At 48.2% G+C, this 15,814-nt stretch overlaps 1 protein-coding gene across 1 annotated transcript in view; it reads right to left on the bottom strand.

Annotated features, from left to right (window-relative positions):
• Nucleotides 1–737: 737 nt before the first annotated feature.
• The window catches only part of LOC136368360 (rho GTPase-activating protein 39-like), a 55,248-nt gene continuing 40,171 nt past the window's right edge, over nt 738–15,814 (bottom strand). The window contains exons 4-10 of the mRNA XM_066330513.1: nt 14,476–15,022; nt 13,137–13,217; nt 6,450–6,523; nt 4,929–5,128; nt 3,809–3,900; nt 3,133–3,302; nt 738–2,929 (exon numbers count right to left, since the gene is read on the bottom strand). Coding sequence (XP_066186610.1) covers nt 2,735–2,929; nt 3,133–3,302; nt 3,809–3,900; nt 4,929–5,128; nt 6,450–6,523; nt 13,137–13,217; nt 14,476–15,022 — 1,359 coding nt within the window. The 3' untranslated portion in view covers nt 738–2,734. The remainder of the gene's footprint in view (nt 2,930–3,132; nt 3,303–3,808; nt 3,901–4,928; nt 5,129–6,449; nt 6,524–13,136; nt 13,218–14,475; nt 15,023–15,814) is intronic.

The raw sequence follows: 15,814 nt of genomic DNA on the forward strand, positions 1-15,814 counted from the left end.
GCTGGTGTGACAGAGCAGCCCTCACTGGCTTTGTCTGAAATGCATCAGCTTTTCCTAGTCTGACAGGACAATGACCAGCCCCAGACTACCAGCAACACGAGCCAGAGCCTGAGCTCATTCCTGTGTGGCTGAAGTAGCACAGCAGGCACCTGCCCTGCAGCTCCACCACACTGTGTAACCAGCACCAGTCTCGAGCATCAACAGACTGCTCCAAGTGGTTCCTTGGACTACCAGTGGAGGAAGATGAGAGAATGCTCCAGTCTGAACATAAGAATGTCCCCATCAGGTCTGCCCAACAGCCCAATTATTCACATCTCCATCAGCAGAGACCCCGCAGGGGACCATGCAGAGGATGCCTGTGTGACCACCTCCTGCAGTCCACCTGCAGCACTCCCAGCTGCTGGATGAGGGACACAGGCAGAATATCCCTCTTACCCTCCAACTGCCCATAAACTTTTCTCATACCTTTATGACCCTGAAAGGCTCCAGAAGATATGTGGAAAGCAGTATTATCTTTTACCTGTTTCAACCCATTCTCTTCCAAGATTGAGTGTCCTTCGGTAGCTGCTGAGAATTAAGAACAACAGAACCAGCCCAGAGTATGGTTTACAAGTGCTTGCTTCACGCTGATTCTCAAATCTTATTCAAGAGCACAGACATTCAGGCTGAAATGTGCGGCCCCATGCAAATCTAATCATGCTGCAGAAATTCACAAAAAAGACAATTCACAAAAGAGCCAGAGAAATTGTATTTATTACTATTAGAAGAGAGGAAAGGCTACTTTACTGATTAGTATTTACAAATCTGTTGGCAAAAACAATAACATCCAGTGTCCTTTATGAGCATGTTTTACAACCCCGGCCAGAAGCATTCACTTTTATGAGCAGCAAATGCCTATGGTTTGACTGGCTGCCAAGCTGAGTGCAAGGAGTACATGGATCACCTCTGCAGTGGCTGCAGACAAAGCCTAGACACAGACAGCTGCAGCCCAAAGAGGAGGGCAGATGCAACGTGGCTGGTCCAGCCCTTGGCAGGGAACAGGACAGCCCGAGCCTGTTCAGCAATTCAAATCTCAGGACAGCATATCAGAGCTGGTAACCTCTGCCCATCTCTACACTTTTAGGGCAGTAGCTCCACATCTCAAGAACAAGTTGCTCAGCACTGCAGAAGGACAGAGCAAGCTGAGCAGCATCAAAGCATGGAGCTGGGTGTGTACGTAAAACAGATGCTGGCACATTTCATGGGCAAGTTTGACAGAGCTAATCTTGACAAGAGAGCAAGATTTCCTGGCCCAGAGGACCACAGAATCATCTGTACATAAAACCTTTATTCAGCTGGGCACAAACTGAATTCTTGTTCTGGAGTTCATTCAAACTCATCTGCACATGAGCTCTGGGAACCCTCTCAGACAGAGCCCCAAGCAAGCCAACAGGCTTGGGGCACTCTTTGCACATGGCACCTCATGCCCACACTGGTACTGATTCAGGCATCAACTCTAAACCTCACTGTTGGCAGGGCTCAGCCTCTCACTGCAGTCTACTGCAGAGGATGATCCCAGGTCCCCACTGGAAAGGAAGGGGGATGCAGAAACACAAATGCAACCTTGCATGATACTGACAGACTTAGCACTGCATCAATAATCCCAAAACACACCTTTTTGCAGCAGACCTGCCTCCAGCAAGGAAAGCACCTCAAAGGAAGAGCATAGGTACCAGTTATACAGGAAGTACCAGCATTTCTCAAGCACACAGGACTGTTACTGCTCTGCCTGGGAGGGCGTACCTGAGCGCAGGAGCACTTCTGACTGTTGAGGCCTTCCTTTCGACCTGGGCTGAGCCAGAAGCATGGGTCAAAAGGGTATTCCTGGCAGGGTGGTCTGGGAAGGTGTGGTACCAGGAAGGGAGCTGGAGCTGTGAAGGCTGTTCTGAGCATGGGCTCAGCTGCTCCTCAGCAAAGCTGGTGTCAGCTCATGCTGTCTGTAGCAAAAAGAACATGCAAGACCACCGCGGTCACTGCTCCAGAAGATATGGCCCTCATTAAGAGGATGCCAAAGTGGTCGTCTACCTGTTTGTTGTCAGGTGTGTGTGGGCTTCCTGTTGCACCCTGCACCATGGTGTGGGTGTGTACTCGGCATAGGGCTGGCCTCACATGTTGCTGCACAGCTCTACAGTTCTCGAACCTCCACACCTTCACAGCCCTCTAACAACAGCATTGTGGGATGTCAGAACAACCCTGACACCTCCAGCCAACACTCTGCAGAGGCAAACCAGGCTGCCCTGACAGTAGTAGGATTACTCCTGATGAAGCAGCATCTTCCTTAGGACCAATTCATACCACAGCACAGGAGCACTATTCTCCTACCTGAAGCCAACTCTGCCTCCAGAAGGGAAATGGAGAGTCTCACTACACCATGTAGCAGTTCCTCATACATGTCACAGCCCTTTCACTGAGCAACCAATCTTGTGGCTCTCAGGAAGAGGATTGCCCCTCTCTGACACACATTGAAAGGCCATGAACTGCTAAACTGACCTAGCATGCCCAAGGATTTCCTAGTGCTGATAGAACTAAGCCTTCCAGAAATGTCCAGTCCTCGTGATCATATATTGGGAGATGCTCAAAGGGCTAACCCAGGACATGACAACAGCAAGGTCAATGGAAGAAACCTATATGGAGAGAAGACTTAAGATATCTAGCAGCTCCCCAGAGCAATGTTTTGCTTCCTGAGGCCAGTGGCTCAAACCAGCCCTTTGACGAAGCTCGTGTCCAAGTGCACTATCAGCATGCGGAGAAAAGACATTTCTTTGCGTGTGTTCTCAAAGATAATGCGAGGGTCGTCAGACTGGCAGCGCAGGCAGTTGGGGGCCATCACCATGGCCAGGTTATTCACATCCATCTTTGTTCTGCCCACATTTGATGGCTGAGCAAAGATCTGCAGATAGCAAGAACACATTCAGATGTAGGGAAAAGGGGAAGAAAAGTCTAAAAACATGCCCCAAGAAAAGGCACAAGGAGAGCAGACATAAAGCCTGCCTTAAGGACAGTGCCCCAGGTCTGTCACAGGATGCCCCAGGATGCCACACATCCACAGGGAAGAGCTCCTGACCCCAGTGCAGGACTGTTGGGGCTGCCTACCTGCAGGAAGTGTATGAGGTAACACAGCACCAGTCTGTTGAGCTCTGGCAAAAGCTGCACCACAGCCACGGCAGCATCAGGGTTCTCATAGTTGCTGATACACTCTTTGTAGAACTGCTGTGGGATCACAGGCTCCTCCAGCTCCCGATACCAGAGCTTGAGGAGAGAGGCTGGGCAGAAAGCAGGTGCATGAGAACAGCTCCAGTCACTTCCCCACCCCCTTCAAGGGCAAACTTGACAGTGAGAGAGATGGCAGAGAAGGGATTTCTGTGCTTGTGCTGCTTCGCCTTAATTCAGTCTTGGATCTGAAAATGCTCAGGCACCCAAACTGACCAGTTAGTGAGAAATACTGGCTGCTACTCACCTGCTCCTCCTGGAAGCAGCTCTGGGGCTGCTTAAAGAAGAGGGCAATGAGACCTGAAGGACTCCCACCACTCTGCCCAGCTTGCACAGCCTTACTGCATCAGAGGCAGAGGTTCCTCCCCACTACCAGTGTTTCCTCTATGGGCAGTGTTTGGAAAGGCAGTGAAAAGACAGTAACAAAACCCCAGTCAGCGCAGACAGCTTGTGTACACATTCCCAGGCAGCAGCACACCCACAGAGCTGCTCCTGTACGGGCCCCTCTGCACGGCACCAAGCCTGAGGCTGCAGCAACACACCTGCCACATTCCTATACCTGGTATGTTGGGGTCACTGAGACTGTTCGGGATTTTCCACTGATCCACCTGTAATTTCAATGCATTGACTTCATCTATGTCACCAGGTATCCTGCAGAGACACAGAAAAAGTCCTTTTGAGAGTAAGCCAGGCAATGTGCTTGGTGGGGCAGGTGGCCAGCCAAACATGGCTCCAAAGCTGTTTCTGGGGCCTCAGGGAGAAGAAAGCAGGGAGAAGGCCTCAGGCACCAGTGGCAGCTACAGGAGCAATTGCTCAGAGAGAAGGGGGTGCGTATTTTTACATACTGTCTTGAAGTGGGAGTTCTCACTAGCTCAAATACCAATTATCACTGTCCTCAGGAGTGATTATTTTCTATAACCAGACTTCTTTGCAGCATGTTCAGACCAAAGATGAGCAGCACCTCTGGCTACATGTATATGTATATGTATATGTGCATATACATATGTATACGTGTGTGTGTGTGTATACACACACATATATCTATCTAACCAAAAATTTACCCTCACATAGCAAAGTTGAGCCTTTTAATGGTTATCCTAAATCAAGTTTAGCTACTAAAAAACTACTTCGAATCTTAAATGCAAAACAAAACCACACAAAAGGAAACCAACAAAAAAACCCCAAACCCAAACCAGAATCCCCCATATTCATCACACAGATTCTGTGTCTCTCTTGACTCCTTGTGTCTTGTACAACACCAAGGCTGATGTGCTGCATTAGATGAGATGCTCTGCCAGGACGCCGGAGCTCCTCCTTCCCCTACACTGGCCAACCACCACTGCCAAATCTGATGAAAGCTCATTGCTGTGCCTAGAGATGAGCTGTTCCCAGGAAGCTTAACTTATGTAGTTAAGTCATAACATAAGTCATAAGTTAACATGACTTGAATGATGTAGTTAAGTCATACCTACACCAGTCCCCTTTGTGCTAGCACAAGCAAACTGGCTACTGGTACTTCAAGGGGTGATTGCTGAACCTGGGGAAAGTCAGATTTTATCCAGCCCACAGTGTAGTGCTTCTTAGTGAAGAGGAAGCATGTAGAAGTCAATCTTGACTCCTTGGCTTTGAGGACTGACATGAGTGTGGCTCAAAAGTAGCACAGCATCCCAAAAGCTCACCTGAAAATCCCCTCAGTCTGTTCCCCTCCCAGGGCCAGGACCTGCTGTGATAGCTGTGTCTGCACCCAGGGCAGCTTGTTCCCTGGGTACTTGTCCTGCTGCCGCAGCATGATTTCCTCCAGAGAGCTGCCAAAGAGCGATGGCGTGAGGATGGCATTCCTGGCATGCATTATCTCTTCCACTGTTGGTTTTCGGAGGCCCTGAGGATAGAGGAAAGCTTAGTGCAGCAATGCCACAGCTAGCCCACAGAGAAAGAGTGACCTGGGGATGGGGACAGTGAGTGACCAGGACAGAGAAGGCTGACCCTGCATATGGTCACCTCATCAGCCTCCTGGCAGCATGGTTCTTGTTCTGCTGCCTAAAATCCCAGGTGGTTCATCAGGCCCAGGAGGAGCAGAGGAGACCACTTTGGAGAGCTTGGGCCCAGCCCTGGCTGTGATGAGGTCAGCAGAGAGCACCTATACCCCAGCCCAGCATCAGGTGTGTTCTTAGCCACTGGACAGGTGAAAAACAGTCCTTTGGAGAGGAGAATTCCAGATATTTCCAACTCCAAGGAAAGCTTTGCTCTCAGAGGTGCTAAAATCTGAAAAGTGGGCATTGGTACTTGTTGCTTCTGACACATACCGCCACCTGAAAGGGGTTTTGAATGTCCTGTAGCAGCAGTTCGAAAAGCATAGAGCTGTCACAGGGGTGACAGGCTGCTCAGCATGGTGGCCTTCAGCAGTGATCCTGTGGCCAAGTGGAGACCACAACAGGGGGAAGCTCCCACTGAGCCATCTGAGGGTCAGTAGCTAGGGCTGCAGTTGTGTGCAATGTGTGTTTGGAGGTTTACTGTCCTGCCTCCCCAGGATGCCAGAAACCTTCACCTCTCTCAATTATTTCAGCTAATTTGTTCACTACGCCAAGTTCAGGTGGCAGGAAGGCCCCAGAGGAATTGCGAAAAAAACCCCAAAAACCACCCCAATGACCAGGTCTTGCTCAGAGACCTAGAACTGAGAGGTTGAAGCCATCTACCAGCTTTCAGGGCCACATGCAGAACTGTGCAGAGGGAATAAAGGAAGATTTTCAGATAACACAGCACAGACTCTCCTCTGCACCAGACATCTCTGCTGTATGACTGTTTAAACTGGGAATGAACAACTCTGCAGTGAACCAGATGCATGATCCAGCCCGTATAAGCCCTCAGTGTAAAGGGGGACTCTTCCCTCACCTCAAAAAACAAAATTATGGGTATTCCCTGCACAGACAGCTCGCTTTACCCTGGAGACAGGTATGTGTTGGGTTTGTCTTTGTCCCTGAGGTCAGGAAGAAGTCAGCTGTGCAGATGCCAGCACAGCAGGCACTGCTATCTGCCAGGAGGATGGCAGGATGTGGAGGGCAGCCCTCTCCCACACATGCATAGGGAGATGTACTCCAAGCAAGCCTCCCTCTCTCTACCTCCATTTCCCATCACTGAATCAATGGTGACCACCAGAGTCCCCCTGGCAGCCCCCAGGCCCTGCAGCCAGAGCAGCTGCTCACCTTTTTGCCTCCAGTGATGGCTACTTTCTGCAGTTTCCGGTAGCAGTACTTGGCATAGGTGCTAATGGGCAGACCTGGTGGGAAAGAGGAAATGAGTGGTCAGCCCACAGCACCATGCACCCCCACACTGAAGCCCTTCGGAGAGCTCCAGCACAGCAGCTCATTCTGGCACAAGCAACCCCATCAATGCACAGCCCACTGCAGCAGGGCAGGACTTCCAAAACTCACACTGAGCACCCTGAAGCCTCCCAGTCCTGTGCCAGGCAGTGTCAGTGCAAGCCAGTGCTTGGGCTTAAAAAGATTCATCTCCTGAGTGAAGACTCACAGCTCTGCACCTCCCATCCCAGCTCCTGCAGATCTCCACCTCTTGTACCTGGAGTGCACCTGCCCCATCCTGACTCCACACATGGCACCCATTCAGCATTTGCAGCCTGGGCACATACACATGCCTGGGTCCTGGCTTGGTAGGCACAGCCAGGGTTAAATGCCTCATGGAGATAGGGCCAGGTAATTACATCCTGCCAGAGCACAGTCACAGAGCACACAGTCAGCCTTCTGTCAGAGAAGGTTTCAAGGTGTTTTAAAACAATTGCTTATTATTCAAGAACTTCAGTTCCTTTGCTAGTGAGAGGGGAACAGAAGAGAAAGCTGTGTGGGGACAGAGAGACAGCACCAACAGTTCCCTAAGAACACCAGAAGAGGTGTGAGGGGGTGATGGGATCTTATCTTCCCAAAGACCTGCAGAAGGCTTCCTCACGTTCCTGCCTGCAGCGTTCTCCCAAGCTTGTACCATGCAGCTCAGGCACACTCTGCGAGACAAGGAAAATGGGACACACCAAAGCTTGGGAACTGCACCTCAAAATCTGCTGCCCTCCAGAAGAGCACCTGCTCTGCTTGTGCTTGATTCAGTGAACTCTGGAGGCAAGTGCAGCCATAATCCTCAGAGCTAAAATTTCCCCATGACACCAAGAGAAATGTTTGCAGTGACAGAGGAGCACTGATTGCTGAGAGAGTTTTTCCAAAACCACTGGTCTTTTGTTCTTGTTCAAGTAAAACCCAAAACTGCTCACTGAAAGCAGTGAACAGAACTGCCCTATTTCCTGCCAGGCCCAAAGCTTGCAGAACAGTTCAAATATTTGTGGCTGTCGAAGTCTACATTCTGGTCAGATGCTGTGCATTTCACATCAGCCTTTCACACACCCTATAGCTTAGGTATGCTGGCTGGCAGCTTGGAGGTCTTCAAATCCTCTCAATGCAGAGGAGGACAAACTCTTCACAAGCAGAACAATTTCTAGAGGTGGGAGATGTGTTGTCATCTCAGCCAGCAGATAAGCCACTGTCCTTGGCTCCTCTCAATGAAACAAGCACCTCCTGCCTCCATCAATCTGCCTCACAACTGGAGCAAAGCCGCTCCACACCACTGGAGTCATGCCAGAGGAGGTACAACAGCATTCCCATCTCCCACAGGCAATGGGAAGGAAAGCCAGTTTCAGGAATTTCTCTCTAGGGAATATCTAAAGCAATATATTCACTGTAAGTGAAAATCCTGCTAATCCTAGGCATGATTTACACTGGGAATATCTAAGGACTAAAAGGAAACAAACCAAGTAAGCTGCCCTGTGATGCTTCACTATCCCAGGTTACTTTCTGCTGTCCAATGTGAGACACACCCCAAAGTGAGGTGTCCCCTTTCTCAGAGGGGAAGGGAAAGAAGCTGGACTGTGTCTCTGCATCCCAGCAATTTTGCAGGAGACAGCACATTCAAAACTAATAATAAGAAATATTTTTTCACACTGTAATTAGACCATGAAACACATAATCACCCTAAAAGCTTAACATGTTTGTAAAAGGAACCAGTGTCTTGCAGATTATGCATAGCTGATGCACAGGCAGCAGTCCATTAGCTTAGAGTCTGTTTTGTACTTTCCCAGGAAGCTCCCTGGTCCCAGGAAAAGCCTAAAAAACCTACATCCAGCACTTTCTCTAGTGAGGTTTCCTGCTCCCATGACAACCATGCTGCAGCCTCTGACCCAATGGGGCCTGTTCGGGTCACACATGAAGCTGATCAAATTTGAAGCAACTGAAAAATAAACTTGCTGCATGCACAAAAGGATGGAGGAGTCACTGCCCATAAACCTGAATAGCCAAAAAAGATGCAGGAGCCCTGAGGAACAGGGTGAGCAGCACTCACCCCAGAGGGCACAGACCAATGGCTCTCAAGCAGCCTCCCTACTCCAGAGTAGAAGCCATCTGCTCCAACACAAGTGCTCCTGGCTCCAGGGCATGTGTAGAATGGGACAGAAAATATGGAGACAGAGACATGTAGAGGCCAGGAGGTACATGCTATGCTGCAGCAAGGAACACGAGGGAGAGGAGTAGAATTTAGCTTTAGCCTCAGTTTTCCAAACCAGCAACCTGTCCCAACCATCTGCTGCTTTAAAAATGCTCAGCTAGAGACTGACTCCCAGTACTAAGCTCATCACACACACTGACATCTCCAAACATGGACCAGGTATTCCCTCCAGCTCCCACCTCTTGGTGCAGGACTGGGCAGCTTTGTCTGCACCACCTGGAACAGGATAATCCTGAAGGCAATTCCACTTCTGTGAGTACATCATGAATCTGAGAAATCAAAGATGATCTGCTATTCCCTATAGTATCACGGTAGCTTGAGGAGTTCAGGAGCAGACAACTACTAACAGCCCACACAGTGAAAAATAATTTTCAAAGGAAAATTTTTCTCCATATGACAGCCTAAAAACACATGTGAGCAGCATCTTAAAGAATATCGCCTTTTAGAAAAAGTCAAAATCCAGACAGGACACATGCAGGAATATACCTTCTGGAACAGACTTGAATGCTTTCATGAAAAAAAAGTCTTAAAAATGCAGCAAACAGTATGGAGATAGGACATGGCCACAGAATATGTATTTTAGCCCTAGAGAAGCTGTTGTCTGGATTTTCCTCCAATCTACCAGAGCCTCTTGGATCTCAGCCTGGCACAACCAGAGCAAGCTTTCAAATCAGGATCCCATCCCATTATAGTCTATAGCACTGGGTTAGGTGCTCCTGAGCAGGTCACTTGGGCTTAGCACCAGAAGTGCTGCTCTCCTGGCTTAGATCTGCCCAGGCTCCCCCATTTTACAGCACTGCTTTAGCTCCTCTTTCTCACACCACCAGTGCTTTCTTCTACATCACAACAATGCTTCTCGATCACCATTCCCTCTAGGGGAAATGCCATGTTCATCAGTCAGACAGGCCAACAGCCTGCACCTGCACCAAGATAAGAAACAGATACAGTATGTCTTAAAAATGAGTATCCTCCTTCGAAAAACTCTCAGCTAACAGCAGGTGCGCAGTACCCTAAGGCAGTCTTGTACCTGGACCATTAACCATCAACAGACAGATTTCCCTTCTTTGAATTTGTGCCATTTCTTTCTAAACCGCTTTATGCTCTGAACCTGCATACCACCCTGCTTTGCTGACCCTTGAGGATTCCATTCTGTGCTTCAGGACAGAGCATTCCTTAGCCTGCTGCCCAACACCAAAACTAGATAGCTTTCAGTCCTGCTGCTATGGTGCACAGTGAGAAATTTTCTTCTTGCTTTCTTTATGTAACCTTAAGTTTCTTTCATCCCATTGACAGTCTCCCCTCTTGCCTCCTCCACATCCAGCTTGCATGTCACCTTCCCTGTCACACTCATCAGCTTTGGAGGGATTCTGGGCAGGACATATAGAGAGGGCACAGCACAACTACAGCCAAGTGCTGCTTTGCTCTCTGTCCCTTTCCTACAAGGTCCTGATCCCTTCTTTTGGTTTCTGACAACTTCCCAGCAACATGTATGTGTTTCTGGAAATTCATACACAAGCTGGAAAATGTCTTTCCATCCTCAGAATGGCTCAGCTGGGGCCTCCCCCTGCACTTGCAGTCAGGGACCTCTTCCCCATGTAAAAAAACTTTGCTTTTGGTGACACAATATTCTCTGCTGCTTGATTGCTCTGCTCGTTGCCCTTGCCAGATCCCTCTGCATCTTTCATTTTTATAGCCCTGAATAATTTTGTATCAACACTGAGCTGTCAGCTCATGATTTGTCCCCTTGTTTAAACCCAAAGATCAGCTTATATTCCTGTAGGATCAGCAGACAATCCTCCTTCTGAAAACACAGCATTTATTCCTACCATTATTCTTCTGCCTGCTAACAGGTTATTCATGCATGAGAAGACCTTGCACCACAATCATATTTCATTTACTCACAGAGAATTAAGCTAGAAGATGAAGACTGCAGAGGTTAAGTGTGGGAAACTTCAGAATTCTTTTTTTGGTTGTATGTCAGATGGTAAATGTTTACTCACCTATGAGCTTCAGGACTGAAGGGAGTATGTGTGCATGTGTGGGGAACCACTGCTTCCACTCAACTTTTCACTGAAAGACTTACATAGATTCCTACTTATCTTCTATTCAGTTCTGATGGAAATCACTACATTTGATTTCCTTATGGATTTCTCTGTTAAATTGCTGCTACACCATCCATAAGGATCTTAATATTTCAGAGCACTTAGAAACTTCTCACAACAGCCTTGCAGCTTCAGGTGCATCCCACCCACCCTTCACACATCTGGAAAGCAGGGCTGGTGAAACAGAAGCAGGTGTTTCAGGGGAAAACCTGACCTTTCAGCCAGGAGCAGAAAGAAGCTGGCATGTTCCTGGAAGATTTCCCCTTACTTCAGGGGCAATTCTGAGGTCAGTCTCCAAGGAAAGTCCTCAAGAGTTATCAAGTCACTGTGAAAAAGCTGTTTTGAGCAAGCTGCCAGCCCTGCTGCCTCTTCTGCTTAATGCCTGCAGAACAACTCATAGCCTGGTCCCTGCCAGAGCAGTCTCCTGGGCCAGAAGACAGACAAGAGGGAACAGCTTCAAGCTGTGCCAGGGGACATTTAGATGGGATATAAAAGAGAATTTCTTCATTGCAAGAGTAATTAGGCATCGGAACACAGGCTGCCCAGGGCAGTGGTGGAGCCTCCATCCCTGGAAGTATTAAGAAAATGTATGGATGTGGCACCTGGGTACATGGTTTAGTGGTGGTCTTGGCAGTGCTGCGGGAACAGTTGGACTCGATTACTTTAGAAGACTTTTCCAACTTTAATGATTCCATGATTCTATGAAAGGTGTGTGTGACCTGTCACCAGAGCCTCAGCTGAGACCACACAGGCACAGCTGACTTTCAAGTGCTTCCTTCTGGAAACTTTATAAAGTTATCCTGGCATGCCTTTTTAATAACATTTCATATATATGTATAAATATGTATCAGAGACAACATAGAAAATCCTGAGCTGGAAGGGACCTACAAAGAGTCTAACTGCTGATGTTTGTGGGTTTCGGGTTGTTTTTTGTTGTGGGTTTTTTTGTGTGTGGGGTTATGTTGTTGTTGTGTTTTACTTTTTTTTTTTTTTTTAATGTTTATTTTTAGGTAAAAACTACATCTGTTTTCCTAAGCATACCTCCAGCACATGCAATTTAGACACGTAACTGCACAGAACAGCCTGATCCGTCCACAGGCAGCACACTCTGCTGAACAGAACAATCTCCATGGAGTTGTCTCATAAAGATGTCTTAGTTCCTCTGAGCACAAGCAAAATGAATTTTCAAAGCCTCAGAATGGCCTGAACTCTCCTGGGCCTGAACAGGAAAAAAAACCAACCACATATTCCTACCAGAAATATAATCCTTCTGGGGCAGATAGATCTCTGCTCTGAATCCCACCAGAGACAGAGAAATGAACACTGTTAGTGCAGGAGCTTTAACTCACAGCTGTCCTCAGTCCTTGCCCTGACTTGCAGCTGCCTCACGACACAGGGTGACACAGCAATGACACAGGGAAGCCACTACAAAGAGCAGATGTCTGCTGGTGTCAAGGAGGGCTCAGGATGCAGGAAGCTGGATTCTGGACTCCAGCTCTCACAGATTAAAAACGCTGAAGCCATTTGATATAAACTGCTGCCTGAGAGGAACTGACAGGGTTAACTCAAGCTCCCTGAAAGCAACATAAAAATGTATTGAATGGACTTTGTCTAGTAAGACTTTATCCAGATGAAGTGTTATCCTGCAGCCAGCAATTAAACTGAGTCCAGAGCAATGTGTGAGCTTTTGTTCATTCCGCACAGATGCCAGGGCAAGCCCTGGGCTGCAGAGCTCAGAAACTGTGGGCAAGGGAAGCCAGTTCTGGAGAAAGAAAGGCAGTGTCCTATACCAGGTACCAGCACCTTCCCAGAAGAGCCTTGGGTTAGGCAGCAATTTACAAAATCAATTAATACAAGTGAGACAGGTTCTTTTCAATGCACTGGCTCGTACGGCTTCTAGCATCAGAATATGCTCCAGGAAACTCCATGGCATGCACAGATCAGTTAATTACAGCCCTAGGTCTGCATCTGACTTAAAATCCCTCACACAATTTGCACAGCTGTGACTGAAAGGGCCCCTACCCGTCCCAAATGCAACCCAGCTGCCACTCATGCTGCTGATCCATGCTCTGGTCTGGAGCATGGTTAACCTTGCACACCAGCACCCCCCAGTACATTTTCCCAAATCCAAGTCTCTGTACTTAAAGAAATGTCTGATTTTCAGCAGAGCTCAGCAGTGCCTGCCTGAAGTCAGTGAAGACCTCTCTCTTGGCTCCCCGTGCCTTTCCCTACCTTCATCCTCTGTGTTTTGTTTCCTCTTTTTCCTAGATTTTGTGATCTTCTTGTTTTTCAGATCCTTGATGTGCTGGGCAACTGAAAGAAGAAGGTCTGGATTAATAATGCGGTATACTAAAATACCAAAATCCAGAACTGCCCTTAGATGTGGCAGCCAGCCTGACTCCAGCATAAGAAGTTCTGCCTGAGGAAAGGTCCCGCACCACAGCCAGCTCCCAAAGAACCTGAATGAGGAGCTCAGAATATCACTCAGCTTCTCCAAATGGCCAAACAGTTGAAAAGTTCATACCTAAATGAACTTGCTGCCTAAATACCAGGAAAAGAATCACCTCAGTATCTCAGAGTACACCTCTTTGCTGCCTGCATTCTGGGCAAAGCACAACTGGAGGAGATGGTTTTGGACAGAAGTGACAAGGGCCGAGGATCTTTATAAAACCCAAACTAGTGCTTCACACCTGGCACTTCAGTGAAGAAATCCCACATTAAGGCTACAATCATAAAATCATAATGATCAATATTGCCCATGTAGCACTTGTCCCTTGGTCCAACCTCTGCTGCCCCACTCACAGGAGCAGGGGCAGAGGGGTGCTGAGGTAGAACTCCTGTGACTTGGGAGGGCTTCAAACACAGCTTCAAGTCCCCAGAGATCAAGGGGAAAATAGGTGCTCTGGTTTCTGGCCTGAGATTGGGCAAGAAACAGTGAGTGCAGCTGAAATAGTGACAAATAACCAAATAAATATCAGTTAATACTCTCCAGCCTGGCACTTTGCGTCTTTTCTTTTCTTCACATCCTACCCCTCCCCCTGCAATTTAAAGCAGCAATTTAAAGTTGGGGTAATAACAAAATATAAGCTGGGGTGGTCCCCAAACTTCTGAAAGACAGATAAATTGCATCTCTTCACACTAAAAGTCTGCGTTCCTCAGGATCCCCAAACAGCCAAGGCCTGTTCGCAGTGTTTGCAATGGCTCTCTTAAAAAGTTAGATACTAATAATGCCTTTTTTTTTTTAATTGCTGGCTTCAAGGAACTTAGAAGTAAATAATGTCATCAGAGAACCCAGAAAAACTCTGCCTTTGGCAGGTTGACATCAGCTCATTTCAGTGCTGATGGGTGAGGTGAGCAGTGTGGGGCTCACATTTCTTTGCCAGACACAAGCTGGTGGCAGCTCCATCCCACCAATGAAAGGTGAACTCAAACAACACACTGCGCTCTCACTGACAGAGCCCACAGCACTAGCTGGGGACTACCCGTACTTTTGAAACCCAGACAACCATGATGATGTGGCACAACCAACCAAGATGCTGCTGCACACAGAGGAGGTGCATGAGGCACTTACTCTTTTCATCACTGTCAAGGTGGCGATAAATGTAACCTTCCAGGTAAGACTGAAATTTGGGTGATGGAGAGAAAAAGGCCAGACTGATGGCCATCAGTTCCCAGCCCCATGCCAGGCTTCTGTAGCACGTGTTATCTGTTGTCTGCCGGATCAACTGTATGTAGAGCTCATCCCGCAACCCTTGCATGCTCCAGCACTTGGTGACCGTGACCAATGCCACATGATTGCGGTCCATGCGAGTCTGACGATCTCCCATGTAGCTCTGCACCAGTTTGAACATCTCACATGCCTCTTTTTTGATGGTCCGGTTGCTAGTGATAAGCATTGGCTTTTTGATGGAGCCGCCATTCCAGGACAGCATGTTGGAGATGGAGATCCTTCGTCGGAAGATGCCTTGTGTGTGCATATTAAGGTTTTTGGAAGCCCAATCTGCCATGCTGCTCTGGGAGATGGGCTTCCGTAGGGTGTTGTAAGAGAAATGGTGTCCCACACAGCCACCACGCTGGCTGCTGCCCTCCTGCTTGGGCTCCAGCTCTATGCTCCCAGGCTGCAAAGAAGAACAGACATGTTAAAAGCAGCCTAGGTGACTCCTTATCCAGCTAGGAAATTTATCCACAGTGAGATATGAAGCTACCAGCAACCGCACAGTGATCAGTCTGTACAAACCTGACTTGGTGCAGAATTGGTGAATGACACTTGTAGTTCTGCAAGAGCCTGGCTGGCACAGCCACACACTAATGCTGTCCCTAGGGGAAGCGCTGGGACATGGCGCAACAGGGCTGAGTGTCCCAGAGTTTACAGGAACAGGTAGGAGGTGAGCTGATTTCCAGAGCAGCAGCGTAGCTCTGTGGCACCAAGCATACACTGAGGAACCAAATATCTCTGCACTCCTTACCCCTCAGTTCCTATGGAGCTCCAGGACCCCAGGAGGACGACAGAACACTGGTCTACAGTTAACCCCAAAATGTATATTGGTTCTTAGAAGTTTAGAGCAAGACAGTGCTTCCTTCTTAGTACAGAGGAACTCCTGAATTCATGATGACATTCATGTAATTGAATTCATGACAGAGGTTTCTGCAGTCCAGCCCTTTCCTATCTCACACCCCACATGTCCCTGCATGTGGATGACGGGATTAGCACATATCACATTCCACCCCTCATTGCCAGCCTGGAGCACAATAATTTCTCCTGGCTTTTCATTTTCTTCTTTTTATCCCTTGAGTTACTCCTCTAACTCCTCACCCTCTCTGAATTCACCCAACACACTTACTAAAAATCCCTGCCTGCAGTTCTCTGCCATCTCCATATCCTCTGTCTCCTTTAAACCACCTTAACTGCC

The sequence above is a fragment of the Sylvia atricapilla genome, chromosome 16 (genome assembly GCF_009819655.1).
Source record: "Sylvia atricapilla isolate bSylAtr1 chromosome 16, bSylAtr1.pri, whole genome shotgun sequence".
NCBI lineage: Eukaryota > Metazoa > Chordata > Aves > Passeriformes > Sylviidae > Sylvia > Sylvia atricapilla.